The sequence below is a fragment of the Pinus tabuliformis genome, chromosome X, assembly GCF_031772625.1.
Source record: "Pinus tabuliformis cultivar Carrire ecotype Pingquan chromosome X, CPIR1, whole genome shotgun sequence".
In the NCBI taxonomy this organism is placed as follows: Eukaryota; Viridiplantae; Streptophyta; class Pinopsida; order Pinales; family Pinaceae; genus Pinus; species Pinus tabuliformis.
Genome location: NC_142308.1, coordinates 1244855730 through 1244876200, shown reverse-complemented (window position 1 = coordinate 1244876200; position 20471 = coordinate 1244855730). Strand labels below are relative to the sequence as shown.

The following is a 20471-nucleotide window of genomic DNA, read 5'->3' as shown; positions in this document are numbered from 1 at the left end:
TGCCTGAGGAGAAGTCTGAACCTGGTTGCAAGATTGGCTTTGGCAGCTTTTGCATTGGTTTGATTTCTGTTAATTAATGAATGCACGCATTATTAAGGATAATTCTTCATTCGTGATAAATGATTGCTTCCAGGCTGCTCTGTATTTTGCCTAGATTGCTGACAGATACGGTGATCAGAGTCCCCGGAGACGCAGAGGCGAAGAGATCTTGGTCGATGACACCAGAATCAGGCCGGTATCGTAGAAAATTGTGGACTAGCAGAACCGGGAAACCGGGGGCGTTTCGGTTTGCCGCAGGCGACAGGAAGTGGAAGATGCAATGACGATCCTGCCAGGCTTCCAGCGCAGAGCGGAGGGCAAATTGTGTGCCGGGTCCTCCAAGTCGATAGCATAAATTCGGACCGGCGGTCGAATGCCGGTTGGACAAATAGGGTTTCTTTTTCGGCGAACGGTTTTGGACTGGTAAAGGCCCTCCCTGTATTCCTTCCGCATAATGATTAAAAATGAAAAATTAATATCGCCGAACGGTTTTGTACTGGTAAAGCCCTCCCTGTATTTCTTCGGCATAATGATTAAAAATGAAAAATTTATTTATTTTTATTAATGTTAGTCGGTCAATAAGACTAAAAATTACCACTGGTTTTATGACACACCGTGAGATTATAACAGGTTTCATGACAATTTGTGGAAATCTGAGCAACGTCTTCCCCAAACTGGAAAATAGAAATAAACAAATGATTCAGATTAAAAATAGCACAAATTTTCTGATACTGAAAAATACCACTGGTTTTATGACACACTAATAATGTAATTGGTTTTCTAACATTTTGTGGAAGTTTGAGCAAAGATTTCATCTAATTAAAAAATAAATATGGGTCTAACATAAGTCCAGAGAGATATTTTTCATTTGTTTTGATCGAGATTAATAAAATTTAAATTTTGATAGCAGTCAGAAAAATATGGGTCTAACATAAGTCCAGAGAGATATTTTTCATTTGTTTTGATCGAGATTAACACTAATAATGTAATTGGTTTTCTAACATTTTGTGGAAGTTTGAGCAAAGATTTCATCTAATTAAAAAATAAATATGGGTCTAACATAAGTCCAGAGAGATATTTTTCATTTGTTTTGATCGAGATTAATAAAATTTAAATTTTGATAGCAGTCAGAAAAATATGGGTCTAACATAAGTCCAGAGAGATATTTTTCATTTGTTTTGATCGAGATTAATAAAATTTAAATTTTGATAGCAGTCAGAAATTGTTTTTTTTTTTTTTTTTTTTTTTCACTGCTGGTTCACCCATACCATGGTCAGTGGTCCGCTACGTCCAGGATCCAAATTCTCTAGAGTGGACCCCACCCGAAGGGGGTCACACCCCTCGGCCATCACAGACCTAACCCCAAGGGCTTTCGGGTTTCGACCCTGTGACCTCCCATTAGCGAGGCCCCGGCTTTGACCGATTGAGCTAACCCTTGGGGCTAGCAGTCAGAAATTGTTACACATCATACTCCACTGTAAAATACCTCTGCTCTATAAATCATTCATATTAAAATTAACACAAATTCTCATTGACCAAAAAATACAACTGGTTTGATGACACTGAGAGTGATTGGTTTCATAACATTTTGTGGAAGTCTGACAACGATTTTCCCAAACTAGAAAATAAAAATAAACAAATGATTCAGATTAAAAATAGCACAAGTTTTCTGAGACTGAAAATACCACTGGTTTTATGACATAATCAATGTGTAATAGGTTTAATAGCATTTCGTGGAAGTCTCATACACTAGAAAATAATTAACAAAAAAATGCTTCAGACTAAAAATAGCACCAGTTTTCTCTGGCTGAAAAATACCACTGGTTTTATGAGACAGGTTTCATAACATTTTAGGGAAGTCTGAGCCATGACTTGCCTAAGAGTAGACAGGTTTTCTGACAAACTGTGAGAGCGTAATTGTTTTCATAACATTATCTGAAATGTGGGCAACGACTTCCCTAAATTAGAAAACAAAATAAACAAATGACCGTTACAAAAAATACCAGAGGTTTTATAACATACTGTGAGAATGAAATTCATTAATAAATTTTACAATTTGGAAGTTTAAAGTTAAACCAACGTAAGAAAAATAAATAAAAATATATAGATGATTAATTTAATATAATAATATGAAAAGGGTTATGCATTTTTCTTTTTAGTAGTTCAGAAATTGTAATCTCAATTTATTTAATATATTTAATATGTATTTGGGAAAATATTATCTATAACAATAAAATAATATAGTAATCAAATTACATGAATCATTCATATCTAAAAGTCTTATTAAAATGCAGAGATCACATCTTTATCTTTTTGGATATATAAATATTAATATATATTCGCCTTTATCTGAGATTTTTATATATTAAAATATTAATTTTTAATCTTGTCAATTGCTCTCAATATTCAATACATTAAGAAATAAAATAATTAAAATCTTTTTCAATCATTTTTTATATTCACTACATTGACAGTTACATACTTGTTATTTTTTGAACTATTTAATATATTTAAAATTAAAATAATGAGAAAAGTATATAAATTAAATGATTAGTAAATATGAATAGACATTAATCTATAATCATTTTTTATTTTTATTTAAATTTTTATCATTTATATTGATTTTTTAAAGTTGATTTTCTAATTAATTATATTATTATCAAAACACTTACTTTATAATAAATCTCACATTATTAAAATTTAAAAAAAAATTATAATTTTAATTTAAAATATTATTAATTATAAAAATGATTAATATATAATTTAAACATATATACATTTAAAATGGCATAGTCTAATTTATAGACGAAATAATATTTTTTTGACGGGAATTCACAAAAATTGAGCAGTACAATTTCAAGATTTTTTGTTCTTTAAAATACATTTTTGAATGCATAAATGAATTCACCGTGCTGAAAAACTTGGGGCACTTGAATTATGCAGATTAAACAATTTGAATTCAAGTTTTTAAAAATCTCTATCGGATTTTATTAAAATTAACCAAAAATTTCATCTATAAGTTAGACTACCCCTTTAAAAGCACTTGCATCAAAATCTTTAACTATAAACATTTATCCCCACCTTACAATGGAGATTTTTAATATGTAAATATGTAGGAATTTACAGGGTAAGCTCGTCAGACAGAACATCAAAGGACACTGCTCACAACCAGATCGCAGATCAATACACCAATATTTTTGACGTGGTTAAAACTCTCAAAGAGGGAAACAGTCCACGGCCTGAACCAACGAGGCCACTTCAGGCAATTTATTAATAAAAGAATGAAAATTTACATATGCTTCTCTCATGAACGGATTACCCTACAAATGACCCTCCATGCGCTTTAAATAAAAATCATGGACCAATCGGGTGTCAAGCCACGGATCAAGTGTCGGTAATACCGAGGGGAGAATGAACCGTCGGATCACTACATATCGTGACCGTCGGATTGTAAGTTACAAAATGTACAACGGTAAAGAAACACACTTTACCTAACTCTATACTAGACCAAGTTGTACTTAACTATTTCCTATGTGTCGGAATATCCTAACATCCCCCCTTAAGAACAACTTGGGATAGGATTGAAGGATTTACAAATATGACACAATAGGAGAAGGAACGAGGCACTAGAGCCTATCCCCACTTAGTGACAACTTCCTGAACTCCAACCATAAATCGAAGTTTAGTGAACTTCGCCTCTGTGAGAGCCTTTGTGAAGATGTCTGCAACTTGATCATCTGTTGAACAATATTGCACTTCAAGAACATGGTCATGAATGAGCTTTCTGATGAAGTGCATGTGCAGTTCAATGTGTTTGCTGCGCTGATGTTGGACTGGATCTTTGCATAGTTGAATGGCACTTTGATTATCACACCAAAGTGTAGTCGGATGTTGCTGCTGAAAGCCAAACTCTGACAAGATCTGATGAAGCCACAAGGCTTCCTTACTAGCTTCTATGGCACCACGATACTCTGCTTCTGCTGATGAAAGAGAAATGGCAACTTGTTTCTTGCAAGCCCATGTAATAGGTCCTGAACCAAGAGTGAACACATAACCGGAAGTAGACTTCCGATCATCAGGGTCACCAACCCAATCAGCATCAGTGAAACCAACCAATAGAGGAGCTGCTTCGGCACTATAATGAATCCCAAACTGAACTGTACCTCGAACATAACGAAGTATTCTTTTAGCTGCTTTCCAATGACTTTCACGTGGGTTTTGCATAAACCGAGCAACAAGGCCAACAACAAAGGAAAGGTCAGGAAGAGTATGGGTTAGATACAAAAATTTTCCTACAAGTTGACGGTATAAGGTAGCATCAACTTCAGGAGAAGTACAAGTGACTGAAAGTTTGACTCCAGACTAAAAGGGAGAAGGGGCTGGCTTACAGTCTTCCATGTGAAAGTGGCGTAGAATATCACAGGCATACTTGGACTGAGAAAGGGAAATACCTTCCTTGGATTGCAAGACTTGAAGACCGAGAAAATAATGTAAGTGTCCTAAGTCTGTCATTTCAAACTTCCTTTTAAGGCTAGACTTCACATGGTTTATAAGGTTGGGATCACTACTGGTAAGGATAAGATCATCAACATAAAGAACAAGAATGATAAGAGCCTTGCCCACTTGCTTGGTGTAGACAGTATTGTCAGAATGACACCTAGAAAAGCCAGATTCTAAAAGAAAGCTATCCATTTTGGCATACCAAGCTCGAGGAGCTTGCTTGAGACCATAAAGGGATTTCTTAAGCCGACATACAAGGCTGGAGTCTGTTTTTATGAAGCCAATGGGTTTTTCCATGTAGATTTCTTCATGCAAGTCCCCATGCAAGAAGGCAGATTTAACATCCATCTGATGGACTTCAAATTTGAACGAGGCAGCAAGGGAAAGAACAAGGCGGATAGAGTTCATTTTGGCAACAGGGGAGAAGGTTTCAGTGCAGTCAATGCCTTCAACCTGTGAAAAACCTTTAGCAACAAGACGAGCTTTATTTTTATCAACTTTCCCATCTGGTCCATACTTGGTTCTGTAAACCCATTTGCATCTAACAAGTTTTCGTCCCTTTGGTAGAGGAACAAGATCCCATGTATCATTTGCCAACAATGAATGATATTCTTCATTCATAGCTGCTTCCCAATCTGGATGGCCTGAAGTTTCTGCAAAGGTGTCAGGATCATAATTTACTGGAGCTTGAGCCAGCAAAGAAGAGGCTCTCTCAAATTGAGAACGTGTACATCGTTGATCTGTAGGATCACCGGCAAGATCACCTGCTACATCCCGAGTAGCACAGGCCCATTTTGGAAGCTGAGGAGCTGAAGGAGGATCCTGAGAAGATGGGGGAGGATTGTCATCCTCACTATCATCATCTGAAGAAGAAATGTTTTCAAAAGTAGAAGAGATAGGGAGAGGTGGCACATCCGCCGGACTAGGCTTGCAGGCCGATATATTTTCATCAAATTTTACATCTCTTCTAATGATAACATTTTTGGACTTAAATGGAATAAGTCTATAGCCTTTGACATCTTCAGAATATCCAACAAAAGTACACTTTTCACTCTTAGGTTCTAAAGCTTTATGCTTTTCATCTGGAATATGGGCCCACGCTTCACTTCCAAAAACACGAAAGTGACTAACATCTAGTTTGATTGAGCTCCATGCTTCTTCTGGAGTGATATTATTTAAAGCCTTAGTAGGAGTGCGATTTATTATGTAATTTGCACAGTTAATTGCTTCTGCCCAAAAACTAAGACCAAGTCCTTTAGATTGTAACATACAATTAGCCATTTCCTTTAAGGTGTGATTCTTCCTTTCAGCTACACCATTTTGTTGTGGATTATATGGAACATTATGTTGCATTTGAATTCCATTTTCAGTGCAAAAGTTGATGAATGTGTTTTTAACATATTCTCCGCCATTATTAGATCTTAGCTTAAGAATTTGATGTCCAGATTGTTTTTCAACAAAGGCTTTGAAGGCCAAAAATGTGTTAAATACTTCATTCTTGAGTTTTAAGAAGTATACCCAAGTGCGTCTGGAGAAATCATCAATGAAAGTTAAGAAATACTTGCAGCCAGAGAATTAAACAACAGGAAGAGGACCACATAAATCACTATGCACAAGCTGTAAAGGGACTGAGGCGTGCCAAGAGGCACGTTTTTCAAAACTGTCCCGATGATGTTTTCCGAGTACACATCCGGAACAAACACCATCTCTGTAAGATACCATAGGAAGACCTGTCACCATATTTTCTTTACATAGATGCTGAAGGGAGCGATAGTTTAAGTGACCAAATCGCTCATGCCAAAGTTTGCTCACTTCATCGTTATGAGCAACAAATACTGAGGGAAGTTTTGATGACCCAAAGTTGTGAAACTTATACAACCTTGTAGAATCATCAGCAATGCCAGTAGCCAAAATCGTTGTAGGATCTCTTAAGTCCTTGATTACAACATCATGAGGTGAAAATTCAACGATTTTACCTTCACCTGAATGAGTTATCTGATATACAGATAGAAGGTTTCAGGATAAGGTTGGAACACATAATACATCATTAAACTGCCCATTGTCTAGATGAACAGTTCCAGTCCCTACAACACTAAGAGATCTATCATCACCAACATATATATTTTTGGTGTTACAATCATTTAAAGAAGAAAACATGGCTTTGTTTTTGGCCATGTGATAAGAAGCTCCAAAATCAATGAGCCACTCATGAGAATGAGAAGAAGAAGATACATTTAATGCATAACCAGACCAAGATGATTGACAACCACATGCAAAAAGTGCCATTCCTGAAGATGAAGTTGAAGGTGAAGAATGCTCCAAATGGATGTTATGTTTCTTCATCGCTGCTTCCAAGGCTTCCATCTTCTTAAAGCATTTGGATTCTAAGTGGCCATCTCGATTACAAAAGTTGCAATGTCTATCAATCTTCTTTCATTTGTTTTTATTTGTCTTATCATTTTGTTGAAATGATTTTTCATTTTGAGGCTGAGATTGCTTAGGACCCTTGTTTGGTTTAGGACCATTCTTTTTAGGATATGACTTCTTAGGATTATTTGAATTTGGTTGCTGTTGGGCGGCTAACGCTTTCTTGGAAGAGTTTCCAAGATTAAGAAGACCAAGGTGTAAGAGTTTTTCTTGTTCTCTTATTAAAGAATCACAAAAAGAGTCAAAGGAAGGGGACTTGTAGTCTGTTCCTTGAGAAATGAAGGCTTTTCTTGTAGAATGGAAGGTGGAAACAAACACAGAGTAGGCTGGTCCCAACTTAGTAAGAATGGAATAGATAAGGTTACTATCTTCTTTCTTAACTTTAACACCTTCCAAGAGATATCTAAGGGTCTTGAACTTGGACAAGAAATCTTCAATGCAAGAAAAATTATTAGGGTCCAATGTAAGCAACTCATTTTCAAGTTGATGGGCTCTAAGTTCATTTTTAATCCCAAAAACTTTATTGATTTGTTTCATTGCTTCATCAGGAGTATCAAGTTCTGCAATATGGAATCTAAGATCTGGAGAAATAGACATCCCTATCAATCCACGTGCTTGATCTTGCCTATTTTCCCATTTAGCAGCCTTATCTTCATCCTTCGGTTTCTTTTCTTGGCCTGAGGCTATTATGTAGAGACCTTTACTTCTAAGTAAATCCTCAATGTAGGCCAACCATTGGAAGTAGTTGGTGCTATCAAGGGTAACTTGGTATTGAATTTCCATTTCAATGGAAACTGAAGCTAAAGATGCTGAAACTAAGTGTTCCAATGGATAGATCTTGAAAAATTAGGCTGGTTTAAAAAAAACGGCTCTGAAAACGGCTTCCGGATGAAGAAGTTATGGCTTTTTGAAAAAAAGTTGATGAAGTTGCCGACGAAGTGCGGGAATGTGCGGAAATGAAAAAGTCCGCCCCCACAAAATGGAGACTTGAACCCAAGACCTCTACTCTCTTAAAATAGCTTTGAACCAATTGAGCTATACAAAAAATTTGAGAGAGAGAGAGAGGGAGAGAGAGAGGGGGGGGGGGTGCTTTGGGTTGCGTGCTTGCTTTGAGAAAGCTCTTTTTCCCTACAAAACAAAAAACACAAAACCCAACACGGAAATGCAAAGAAAATGAACCTTAAGGCTCGAAGTTAGTTTTAGCCGAAAAACTAAATATTTTTCTCAATGTTTCTGATTTTCCAAGATCACACTAAGGCGCAGGGAAAAGAGCATACGCATGAGAAAAATCCTTCCTTTCTGTTTCTGATTTGCCCAGATCGCACAGAGTCGCAGGGTAAAGAGCATACGCAGAAATGAAAGATATAGATCCGGTAGTAAAAAATGCTAAATAAACCGAAACCGAAATAAACAGAGAGAAAATAACTGTAAACTGCAAATAAACACTGTATACCTCCAGATCTTAAAAATGACGCAACTAGGGCTACCGGAAACCTTTTCTCCTGAAACGAAAGGGGTTCCTCACTGGAACAGATGCCCCCAACACAACAGAGCAGTCCTCTCGGCCCGAAAGCAGTCAGAAACAGTAGATCTAGGAAACGACAGTCGGATGCAGTTCTACCGGCTTCAGATTTGGATCACCAACGGATGCGGCCCTCAAATAGCTCTGATACCATGTAGGAATTTACAGGGTAAGTTCCTCAGACATAACACCAAAGGACACCGCTCACAACCAAATCGCAGATCAATACACCAGTATTTTTAACGTGGTTAAAACCCTCAAAGAGGGAAACAGTCCACATCGTGAGCCAACGCGGCCACTTCAGGAAATTTATTAATAAAAGAATGAAAATTTACATATGATTCTCTCATGCACGGATTACCCTACAAATGACCCTCCATGCGCTTTAAATAGAAATCATGGACCAATCGGGTGTCAAGCCACGGATCAAGTGTCGGTAATACCGAGGAGAGAATGAATCGTCGAATCACTACATATCGTGACTGTCGGATTATAAGTTATAAAATGTACAACGGTAAAGAAACACACTTTACCTAACTCTATACTAGACCAAGTTGTACTTAACTATTTCCTATGTGTCGGAATATCCTAACAAAATAGGCTTTGTTGCAAAACCATATGTCAATATCATGGTTTATCAATACCACATGCCTAAAAAGGCATAACTCATTTCATATGACACATGTTTATTCAACATTTTTTTAATAATCAATCATATTACTTGGGAAACTAGATGTGGAAAATAACTAAAAGCTTGGGAATAACAAGTGTGTACATTTTCATTTGACACAGAGGAATCGAAAAACATTTCATTTTAGAATGTGATGCTTTCAGAGACATCAGAGATAGTTATAGGAATATGTTAGGATGCATTTCTTGGCATTGTCTTTTTAACCATAGAATTGTTAGAAGCTTAGACCAGCTCATTATCAATTTGAATAAGAAAATGATTGAATTGCAAAAGGTGAAAAGCAATGACACTAATGGTCCCATACAGTGATAAAATTTGAAGGTCTGCTCCTAATTTTATTTGGAAGGGCATATTTCATCTAACCTTTCAAGGATGAAAGGTTATAAAAAAAAAATCACTTCTTCTGAAAAGTATATATTAAATAAACCCCTCAAAAAAATTCCATAATGAAATAGTGCCATTCTGAATCTTTAAAATCTTTAAAATTTAAAGAGTAGCTTCAATAAAACACTATAAAACCTCAATATAAATAGTAAATAAACAAAAAAATTCTCAAATTCCATTAAAAAAGGTAAACATATGTTTCTTCTATTCATACGATGATCTGCAAAAGTACTTGGACTTACATAATTAAAAATATAAATATATTCTCCCAATGAAATGGGTTTCTAGTTTTCATTTATTTCCATACATCATAAGTAGCATTCCAATCTGCGTCATTTAGAGCATGATGTGCAGTTAGAGATAGAAACATTAACATATCTAGTGTCTCCAATGCAAGTCTTTATCTATCATCATTTTTTATCCTGTTTAATTTTCAAAAGCCTCTTTCACACACTGATGTGGTTGTTGGGATAACAAGAATAGTTTGCCATAATTGCATCAAATATGGAAAGTCTTCAAACCATTCATGTTCATCTCCACGTAGGTCTCATGCCATACATATGCTTTTTATGTTATGATTTACAAATAGCACAAATCAATTCATTCATTTCACCCAAACATCTAGCAGTATCCACAATAGATGATTCCCCTCATGCCATACATATGCTTTTTATGGTATGATTTACAAATAGCACAAATAAATTCATCCATTTCACCCAAACATCTAGCAGTATCCACAATAGATGATTCCCCAACGCTAAATTTTTTCACTTAGACATTTCAACTATTTTTTTATTGGAGAGTCTATATCATTCACTTTTTCATAATGATGTTGAGAAGTGGAAAAGTTAGCCACATTAAATACATGTAAATCTATGAATCTCATATCTAAAGATTTAATCACCTTTACAATAAAACATTTTCCCAAAAGAATACAATCATATAGTAGCCCCGAATATTTTCATCTTTGGAAAACTTTTGAACCTCAATGGATGTAAATGTACCATACCTGTGCTATGTACAAATTCAAGGGTTCCTCTTTATGCTTTAACTAAAAATAAGATATATGCACTGCGTCTACACTAAAAATGCTTTCCAAAAATCGTTTACAAAGCATGCTAATAGAAACATCTAAAGTAGTGTCGATATATGCAATGTCAACATGATACTCTTCAAACTTTCGATTCAACTTATTTAATTCAACGAGCATGTCTGCAAGTATATGGATGCAAATTTGCACTTGAAATATTTTTTCCAACTCATACATGTGTTTCTCCCCTAACTCCCAATCCTGACAAATAATGCATGAGTTTAACAAGTCTTTCCATGACCTTTCCTCTTGAGAGCCGCCCAATTTGATGAATTTGTAAGACCACTAGCTTAGTGATTTGAAATGTATACATTAGCTCTCTCAATTTTCCATGTCCTTTAGTTGATTTTCCAAGCCATGAATAAACTTTGTTTCGAATTTGTTAATATATTGCAACTCTAGAAAATGAGATGAAGCCTTATTGATTGTCAATGCTTCCATGTGAGCTATGCAATGAATAACTAATAAATCAGGAGCATACGAAGCTTAGGAGATAAACCTTCATGAATATCCCTCATGGAAGATGCACCATCTGAACCAAAACCAACAAACTTAATCAAATATAAATCCATTTATGCTAAACGAGTTCTCACTAGATCATACATACATTGAGCTATTACATCCTTTATTTGAAGTAAACATATAAACTTTGTTAAACATTGACCTCTTCCTCCATTCATCAAATATTGAATATAAACAATCAATTGGTGTTCCATAATTTGATGAGTGCTTTCATCAACTAAAATTGAGTAAAATTATCTATGTAAAATCTTCTCTTTTAGATTGTTCCAATACACCTCTTTAGCAACTTGAAGAAAATATTTTCTTGGTGTGGTATTTGGGTATGTAGAAAATTCATATGTTAGAAGCATGCATGGAGTGCATTTATAACAATTCAAGTCACATATTGACTTATACATTTCTAAAGATAAATCATGTATAGCGACAAAATACATGTTTTCAATCATTGATATAATTTTCTCCTTCCCAACATTTACCATTAGTTCTACATGTTTAGTGATTGGAATATTGTTTCAATTGCTTTTTCCCTCCAAAAGTTGTAAAACAAAAATTGAGCTTTTGATTTTGCATGGCCACTTATACCAATAACTTGAAGAGTGGAAGTTCCCTCTTTTGAAAATGGAGTCTCACTTTTAAATTTAACACGTCAAGAACATTTTATCCTTTCATTACCATTAGATGCTTTAAAACATAAGCCCATGGAAACCTTGTATTCCATTTAGATTTGAATATTATTTTGTTTTTCTTTGATGGTTTTTCTATTTCAATAAGCTCTAGACAATTTGGTTCATCATATTCATGTAGATGAGCATCAACTTCATTTTGAATATTACATGGTTGATTATAACGTTGCGTAAGAACAAATGATTCAACAATTGACAATTGTATTTTATCCTTCTTAGGACGACCAATAGGAGACATTTTTCAATATTTATACTATTAAATAAAAAAATAGAATAAGTAAATACATAAATTAAAAATACCTTAGCAAGATCGAGATAGAAAAAATTCAACCTTAGCAAGATGCCATAGGATTTGACTATAGATTTCTTGATAGGTTATTCATTGATTTGTCGAATTATGTTTTGTAACATTCAAGGAAACTTGTAGCTTTATGATAGAGAATAAACACTTCATGAAAAATGGTACTTGGACAAGAAATCTATATGGATTTAAGAAACGAAGCAAAATAAGCAAGAGTTTGAATGAGAGTGTTATAGTTGTGGAATCCAATACCCTCGATATATGCTAGATATTATTTTCATAGTTGGTAGTTTCATATAATTATGAAAATAAAAATTTGCACCATTAACAATGTAGAAAACAACTCGACCACCCATGCGTGGAATGAAAGGATGGCAAGCAGTTGCATTCAGGGTATCTAGCCACAACGTTGATTTCCTGGGGTGTGGATTCTATAGTGCCCAAGATACATTGTGTGACCACAAAGACTGTCATTACTTCAAGGAGTGTTGCATTAAAGAATCCACAGAATGAAAAACCAAATTTTAATGAAGAAATGAGGAGGATAATGAAAAATACCTTATAGTTTAGTGTCGAATGATAAATTTCCTTCTGTGGATGATGGGTTCCAATTCAAATGAAAATGGAAAAATTGGATGCAGGGAAAGCGCACTTGAGGGTAATTACAGAGGAGCGAGAGCACGCGCATAGTTGTTGAATGGTTATTGAATGTGCTTTGTCGCCTTGTGCTAGGTATAATAGTACCATGACTGTTGCATGTCTTATTTTTGCAAGTTGCATCATGTTGGTGTAAGTTGGGGGCCTGAAGGAAATGTCCTCAAATAATGACATAACTATTAAATTGTATGAGGTCATTTGGACTTTGACTTGTCTCTTCTACAAAACTATCACTAGTTAGAGTGATTTATGGGCTAGTATAGACTCGAAATTATCCTAAACCTAAAAAAGTATTGACAAGTTATTAAAAATATTTCCCTTCTTTTGAAGTTAAAAAATTTAATCTAACTTTTGTAATTGACGAGTGATTTTGATATTTTAAATTTTTTTCGAAGTGTAATTTTCTTTTAGCCAAGGGCTAGGAAGAGTTCAATTTTGAACGTTGGTCCCATACACTATTTTTAATTGAGTGGAGATTAAAATATCATTTCACTATTTAAAAAAGTAAATTAAAAATAACTATTTTATTGAAAATAAATCTCAATTTTTAATTTAAATTATTTGACTAAACTTAAATCCCTGTCCACTAAATAATTATAAATAATTAAATTAAAATTCTAAAAATCTCCTTACAAAATATACTTACTTTCTAATTAAAAATAAATAAAAAACATTATAAAAACAAATCAAAACCAAGCACACCAATCACATAATATATTTGCATTACAAAATATACTAACTTTCTAATTAAAAATAAATAAATAAATAAACATTATAAAAACAAATCAAAACCAAGCACATGATATATTTGCAAAGCGCAGGATTTGCCAAATAACAACAGTAGAAGATAGTAGGAAGGCAGGGGACTGATACACACTTGACATTCCGACCACATTACTTCGGGTGAATTTTCAGTGGTTTTGGTTGAAATTCCAGTAGCCGGAATGCTGCCAGCAGTGCACCCTCGTCGACGGTTTTATCTCGGAGCTGTCTCTTCAAATCATAGCCAGAATTCTTGGGCTGCTGGAAAGACCAGGCGTGCCGTGCCCTTTGCTGATCGCGGAGCTGCAAGCAATCCAATGGTATTGTCTCAATTCGTTGATCTGTGGTTTTGCTGAATTGCTTTGTTATGCCGGGTTAGTTGGTTGCTAGATACCTCTGTAACAGATTTGATTTTGACAACTGAAACTCAGAGCTCATACATATTTGACATCCACACAAGTATATAGACCACAGTGACTGAAAATACTGGGTTTTTTGTTAAAATAAACGAGCCGGCTTTTTTATGAAGATAAATGAGCAAAGGCTTGACGATTGTCTTTGTTCCTAACACTTTTGTGGTTCAATTTTCTTTGGGGACATGATTACCCTTTCATTATAACCAAAAATGGCTTCTACAATAATCTCTGGTCATGAAAAATGGCTTCTACCACTGTCTATGGTGGGAATGGTGGTGATGAGGTCTGGAACCTATATTGTCTGTATACATAAAATTAGCAGCAAGGTATGTGTTTGTATGGTTAGCTCCATTTAGGAAAATTATAATTGGTTTGGTGATGCTTTGAGAAAGATTCATCAACCATTATTTGAACTTTCCAAATAACATTGATGACTATTTTTTGACATCTTGGTTTGCAGGTGGTGAAGCTCACTGCTTACTGGTAACATCATGGTTATTGGGTATCAATGTTCGCATAGTGGTTTGAGAGTTTCACACTCTGTTGTGAAATTTCAGTCACCACAATATATTTATTCACAATTTTGCTTATTGTAGTCTTGGTGAACAGACACACTTTCTGAATCTCCATTTCCCAAAAAAAATTCATCAAAGCCACCGGGTAAGAGATGAATTTTAAAATTCCATTAGTTTACCTTTACTGCTCTTGAAGAGCTAGCAAGGCCTACCCATACGTGCCTCAACTTATTACTAGTTTTATATCTATTTTTTTAGGGTTTGAGAGTTTTTTGACATTCAAAAATAAATCTTAAATAACAAAATAACCTGATTTAATCAAAAATTATTTTGTCAAATTTCAACCAGAAATTCCAAGATCTAGAATAATTACACAACTCACTTTCCAACCAGAAATTCCAAGATCTAAAATAATTAGACAACTCACTTTCTAGTTATCCAAATATCGCTTCATACGCCAATTGCCCTCTTATAAACATGTTACTTCCCAAATATATGTTGTCAGTCGATAAATGAGTGGAAATCTACTCTCTTTCTTTTCAGTGTCTATATATAAAAAGGATGGATTCCTACAAGTTTCAGTCTTGATTCTTGATCCTATAGTGTTTTTAAAGCTTGAAAAATTAGAAATATCTCTGGCTCTTAATCATGATGAAAAAGAATGGAACATTTTTAATTAGGTAAGTGTGCAAAGAGTATTGGTGTTCATAAAGACTTCTCATTCTCTATTTGTGAGCAATGGCAACTAATGATCCAACCTCTTGGTACTTGTTCTGGGATTTTAAGATGTATTTTATGCAGTATATTTTGGTTGTATACACGGTTTCTTCTGTAGCACTGGGTTGTCTTCTGTAGCACTGGATTGAAGTGTAAGTGTTAGTTGAAATTGTAAGTGTAGTAATCTATTTTTTGAAGCGATTGGAGTGGGTTGAAGAAATTTTCACAGAAAGAGTGTAAGACTTATACTTACTGTTTTGAGTGAATTGAGGCGTGACCCCATCACTGAGATTGATATGAGATAAACTGTAAAGTTGTAAACGGATAAACCATGATAATCAAATTGCCTATGGTGAAAACAATTGTACCTAATAAGAATGGAATTACGCCTAAACCCCAAACTTGGCCAAATCCGCATATCCATGCAGCCAGTTCCACTGGGTTATTGGAGTTATGGCCTCAGAATTGGTAGATGAACCTTGCTATGTTTCCTTCATGATCGCTTAATACTCCTCCATGCCCTAGCTAAGCCCAGGTTTCCTTTAGAGGCTCTATTGGAATTGTTTTTCTTCATTGCCATGGCTGATGGTCTGTCAATTGATTGATTGTCTGGGACACTAACTAAGTTACCCTCTTATTAGTTTCTTGTTAATGCGATTTGTTGAGATTCCTTTAATATATTTCTTGCATCTATTTTTTCTGTTTTTCTCGACCTTCGAGATTGGATGTCTCTTTCAACTTTGATACAAGTTACAAATCTGCTAGCTTACATAGTTTTACAAAACTGCTTTTCTATTTTCTGCACACAGGGCATAAATTCAGGCAGAATTGTGAGATCTTCATGTAGAACTTAGAAAAATGATCAGTATTAGGATTTTTAGGGGTCACCTTTATCTTATATTACAGTAACTAGGAGTTTGGTCTAAAGGTCAATGGGCGGCTGTTCACCCCTGATCACAAATTTTCGAGTCACCTTTATCTTACATTACAATCACTAGGAGTTTGGTCTAAAGGTTAATGGGTGGCTGTTCACCTCTGATCACAAATTTCTGAAAGCATGGGTATCATTTGTAGACACGTCTGTTGGTATTCTTTGAAATTAGGAACCAAAGGTTTTGACCCTGGAGAGCTCATAATTTTTGTGGCTCCCTCTGATACCATGTAGACTAGAAATTTTCTTTGTATGTTGTATACATTTGGTGTATTTGTCAGCATATAATATCATGTTATTGGGATTAAAACCCAGGGATGGATTATATATTTCAAATTCAAGGTTTTTAAGTAAAAGAGGCTATCGGAATTGAATTATCTTTCCATTTCCACTGTTAAGAAACTTGCAATATTGAGTGAACGTCAAGGCAGAGAGATCAAGCTATATCGATCCTTTTCTCAAGTATATATCCACATATAGCAAGACGAGTAACATTTTATTCCTATGGCAGACAAGACCTATAACCCTGTACCAGACAGACCAGAATGATAATGATAACCTCAATGAAGTTATACTGGAGGCACGGGAGCGATTGGAGGAGAGACTGAGGGCATCATCAACATCGAATAGGAGGTTTGTATAATTATTCTCAGCTCCAAGAACTGTGTATATGAAGCTGTTTTATATTGAAGAAGCCTTTAAGACTGTAGATTGGTAATCAGTTGTTTGGTTTTGATGTTTAATTTGTCCTTATAACCTAACAGATGGATATTGATCTTGGTAAAATCTTTTATTTACATGCAGGATAGTCATGTTAGGCGGGTTAATAATAGAGAACAGGTTTATGTTGGTGGTTTGATTGCTGAAGCAAGGTAACCATCGGAGCTTGTTAGAGATATCCAGCCAACTTCTGTGGCAACAAGTAAAATATGTATTGATCTTCTAAGAAAAGAGAGATATGTACCAGAAACAAAAGGAGGAAATTCTTGGTTGAAGTTAAAATCAACAACTTCGGAAACAGAGGATTGTGCTGTATGCTTAGAATGTTTCAAACTGAATCAGGTGCTTATCCATCTTCCATGTCGCCATAAGTTTCACTCATCTTGCTTAATTCCGTGGTTGGATACTAATCAGCATTGCCCATATTGTAGGGCCAAAGTTTTACCTTAGTCAATTTTCATCTTAAACTTTTAGACTATGAAATGTTTCTGTAATCCATATCAGAAACACAGCTTTGACATGGGTTCAGCAGTTGTGGAAGTAGCTAGGAGTCCTTCAGCTGCATGTATATATACAGTATGAGTGAGTATTGGTTTATTTTGAGATAGTTTATGATGGATAGATCCCTTTGCTATGTGTACATGCAGCAACGAATATAATGTTTTGTAAATATAACAATAAAATCTTGTGCATTAATTCATATAAGCTAAAATTTGCCCTTTTCTCTTTTAATTTTGTTATGATTATTTAATGATAGATTAAACCCCAAGGTCCATCCTGGATGGTAGCTGAAAACAGGAATGCTGTCGCTTGGGAAAAATTATAAATGTGAACCGAAGAGGGAAACAATTCAGCAAGATATCTTAATGATTCAGACAAAAATGAAGAAAGATGAAAATATTTTATAAGCTGTGTTAATTACTGAACAACACGGGTGGGATTACTGCAAATTGATTCCAAACACCAAAATTCTAAAAGCTTGAATTAGAGCTAAATAGTAAAACTTAAAAGTGTGCATCAATTTAGCAAAAATAAATAATAATATAAAAATATTTTTCATAATATATATGTAATTCTATGAAAAAGAGAAATAATACAAATCATCAGCTAAAAGTTTTAATAGTCGGCCATTTTGTTAAATTATTGATTAATCTTAAAAAAAATTAATAAATAAATATAAGATGTCAATGATTCTATTTATTTATCTCGCTATCTCTGTTGTTTATGTATAAAAGTGTTAATGGGCATGACTTTTGGTGTGATAGTTTTGTATTACTTAATAACATTAATATATTTATAATTATTTTCACTTACACATTATAATAATAGACATTCATATATATAACTATGCTGTAAACTAGTATGTGTTATGCAGCTCCCTCGAATTGGCTGGAAAGAATAGGAACACATATGGAAGGAGTCTATTGACTACAACAAAGAGAATTAGGAATGGAAGAGATCCCCCGATATTGTCGCCCACGGACCCACCATGCGCTTTCTTCGATGGTGCTGCCCAACAAGGGATATGTGCATGCGGGGTATACATCAGAACAACAAATGATCAGGCCATTGAAATCTACTGGAATGCAGGTTCGGGATCAAACAATAGAGCTGAAGCGGTGGCATTAACGGGACTCCTTTCCTTCTGTATCTTTCTTAACATTCCGAATATGAAAATCTATGGAGATTCGAGGATAATCATTGACCATGTTTTGCAAAAGCACTATATAAAAAACATTCATCTTGCTGGATGGTTGGACAGGATTGCAGTGTTGTGGAACAGCAGGAGGGACTATTCTATTTCTCATATTGACAGGAACCAAAACAAAGAAGCAGATACACTATCTAAAATGGGCCTTACAGCTCCCCAAGGCATATGGAGGGCGCAGATTAGAACGGACAGCCACTGCTTCCAGATCCAGGATTTTCGTTTTCTGGGTATATGATTCTCAAAAAATGGTAATTTCTAGTATGTTTTTTTTATACACAATCCCCATACAATGGCTTAACTCACTGGCAAGGTATGCGCACACAAATTTTTGCAAGTCTTGAAAGTCTTTTTGATTTCTATACACAGATCACAAGTAACTATTTCAGGTATACATGTTGTATATATTGGACAATTTTCATTTTTTTCAACCTTCAGGAATGTGGCATCTACTCTACAGTTATATACTTTCGGCAATAATCCGAGATATGTACTTCACTGATAACCTTCCACTGATACTACTTCACGCTAACTCATGTTTCTACTGCATTGCAACCACTTCACGGGCAATCACCTTCTACTGCTTCTCCCGTCTTGTACCACCTATCGCTATTCTATATGTATAAACTTTCCTAATGAATACAATATATATAGTTTTTTCATGCTGAAAAAAAAACTAGTATGTGTTATGCATCTTTATAAATATCAATGTTGAGGAGTAATTAATATACTCTAACAATTTATTACTAGGCAATAACCCCTACCAAGGTTGTACACCCACTTTTCCATTCCATCAAACAAATTTCATTCCATCCAAAGCCTTGATCAAAGCATCAATTGCATTGTCTCGAGTCTTTCACTACACTTATGGAGTAAACTTTTACTTTGATGTGCTTTGTTCTTGAATGCAATTTCTTATTTTTTTGTCAAATAAATAGTGTTTTCATAGTCTCACATAAGATCATGTGCTTTTCTTGAAACAGATATCTCCACAAAAACATTGTAACCAAGCACTTCCTTAAAAGTTTCTATAGTGATGATGTATGTTGCTTTTACACTAGATTGAGAAACCACTTGTTTCCATTTGCCGTAGCTCACAACACCTCCCAACAAGGTAAAAATATAGACACTTTTGGTATCTACATTATCACCAAAGTTAAGAGTCAACAAAGTAGTGCACTTGAAGCTTGTTGTTTCCCTCCCCATGACAAAAAATAGCATAATCCTTGGTGTTTTGTAGATATCTCAATATTGTCTTGACAATTGTCCAATGTTGTTTCCTTATATTGGTCATAACCCTAGACACAACTCCCATTGCATGAGCTAACTTTAGTCTGGTGTAGCGCATGAGCTTTCCAACCACATTGAAATATGTCATTGTTGCCACATTTTTTCTTCTCCCTGCATAATCTTAGGACTCATGTCATTAGACAACAATACCTCACTTGAGATGGAGTATTAACTAGGATACACCAATGCATCCTAAAGAGTTCAAGAATGTATTAAACATACTTCCATCAAGTAATTTATAACTTTCTATTCTTGTGGTATCTTATCACCTCCATACCCAAACAATAATGCAATGGACCTATATCCTTCATGAACATGCTTCCTTGACTAATACCCGCCCAATACCTTAGAATCAATACTCAAGGTAAGATCAATGTATAGGACCAAAATTATGAAGTGAATATCTTCCTATTCGTGGTAGACACAATGATCAACTTGACTTCTTACAAAGTCTTGACCAATCACATACCTATCAAACATGTGGTACCACTTATCTTGCGCACTACAATATACCATACAATGATTTATCCAACTTACACACCAAGCCTTCTCTCCCACTCAGTTCAATTTGTTTGGTTGTCACATTAAGATTTACT

At 34.9% G+C, this 20471-nt stretch overlaps 2 protein-coding genes across 3 annotated transcripts; both read left to right on the top strand.

Moving 5' to 3' along the window:
* Positions 1-13625: 13625 nt before the first annotated feature.
* Positions 13626-18000, top strand: LOC149144483 (uncharacterized). 2 transcript variants are annotated; one of them, XR_016264737.1, is made up of 3 exons: positions 13626-13898; positions 14455-16790; positions 16962-18000. XR_016264737.1 is itself a non-coding variant. In XM_089449289.1 (3 exons), exons 1-3 carry the CDS (start codon positions 13761-13763, stop codon positions 17014-17016), a joined length of 315 nt encoding a protein of 104 aa, XP_089305415.1. In that variant the 5' UTR covers positions 13626-13760; the 3' UTR covers positions 17017-17976. The 2 variants fall into 2 exon arrangements, 1 of the variants encoding a protein (XP_089305415.1); XM_089449289.1 differs by having other exon boundaries at positions 16669-16790; positions 16962-17976.
* A 117-nt stretch (positions 18001-18117) lies between these two features.
* LOC149144482 (uncharacterized) lies at positions 18118-18823 on the top strand. Its single transcript, XM_089452172.1, has 2 exons — positions 18118-18146; positions 18253-18823. Exons 1-2 carry the CDS (start codon positions 18118-18120, stop codon positions 18821-18823), a joined length of 600 nt encoding a protein of 199 aa, XP_089308298.1.
* Positions 18824-20471: the final 1648 nt, after the last annotated feature.

Coding starts and splice junctions, on each gene's coding strand:
- LOC149144482 (XM_089452172.1), top strand. CDS start 18,118: ATGGGCATGACTTTTGGTGTGATAGTTTT. Junction 18,147..18,252: donor ACTTTTGGTGTGATAGTTTT/GTATTACTTAAT, acceptor TGTGTTATGCAG/CTCCCTCGAATTGGCTGGAA.
- LOC149144483 (XM_089449289.1), top strand. CDS start 13,761: ATGCTGCCAGCAGTGCACCCTCGTCGACGGTTTTATCTCGGAGCTGTC. Junction 13,899..16,668: donor GAGCTGCAAGCAATCCAATG/GTATTGTCTCAA, acceptor TTCCTATGGCAG/ACAAGACCTATAACCCTGTA. Junction 16,791..16,961: donor TCATCAACATCGAATAGGAG/GTTTGTATAATT, acceptor ATTTACATGCAG/GATAGTCATGTTAGGCGGGT.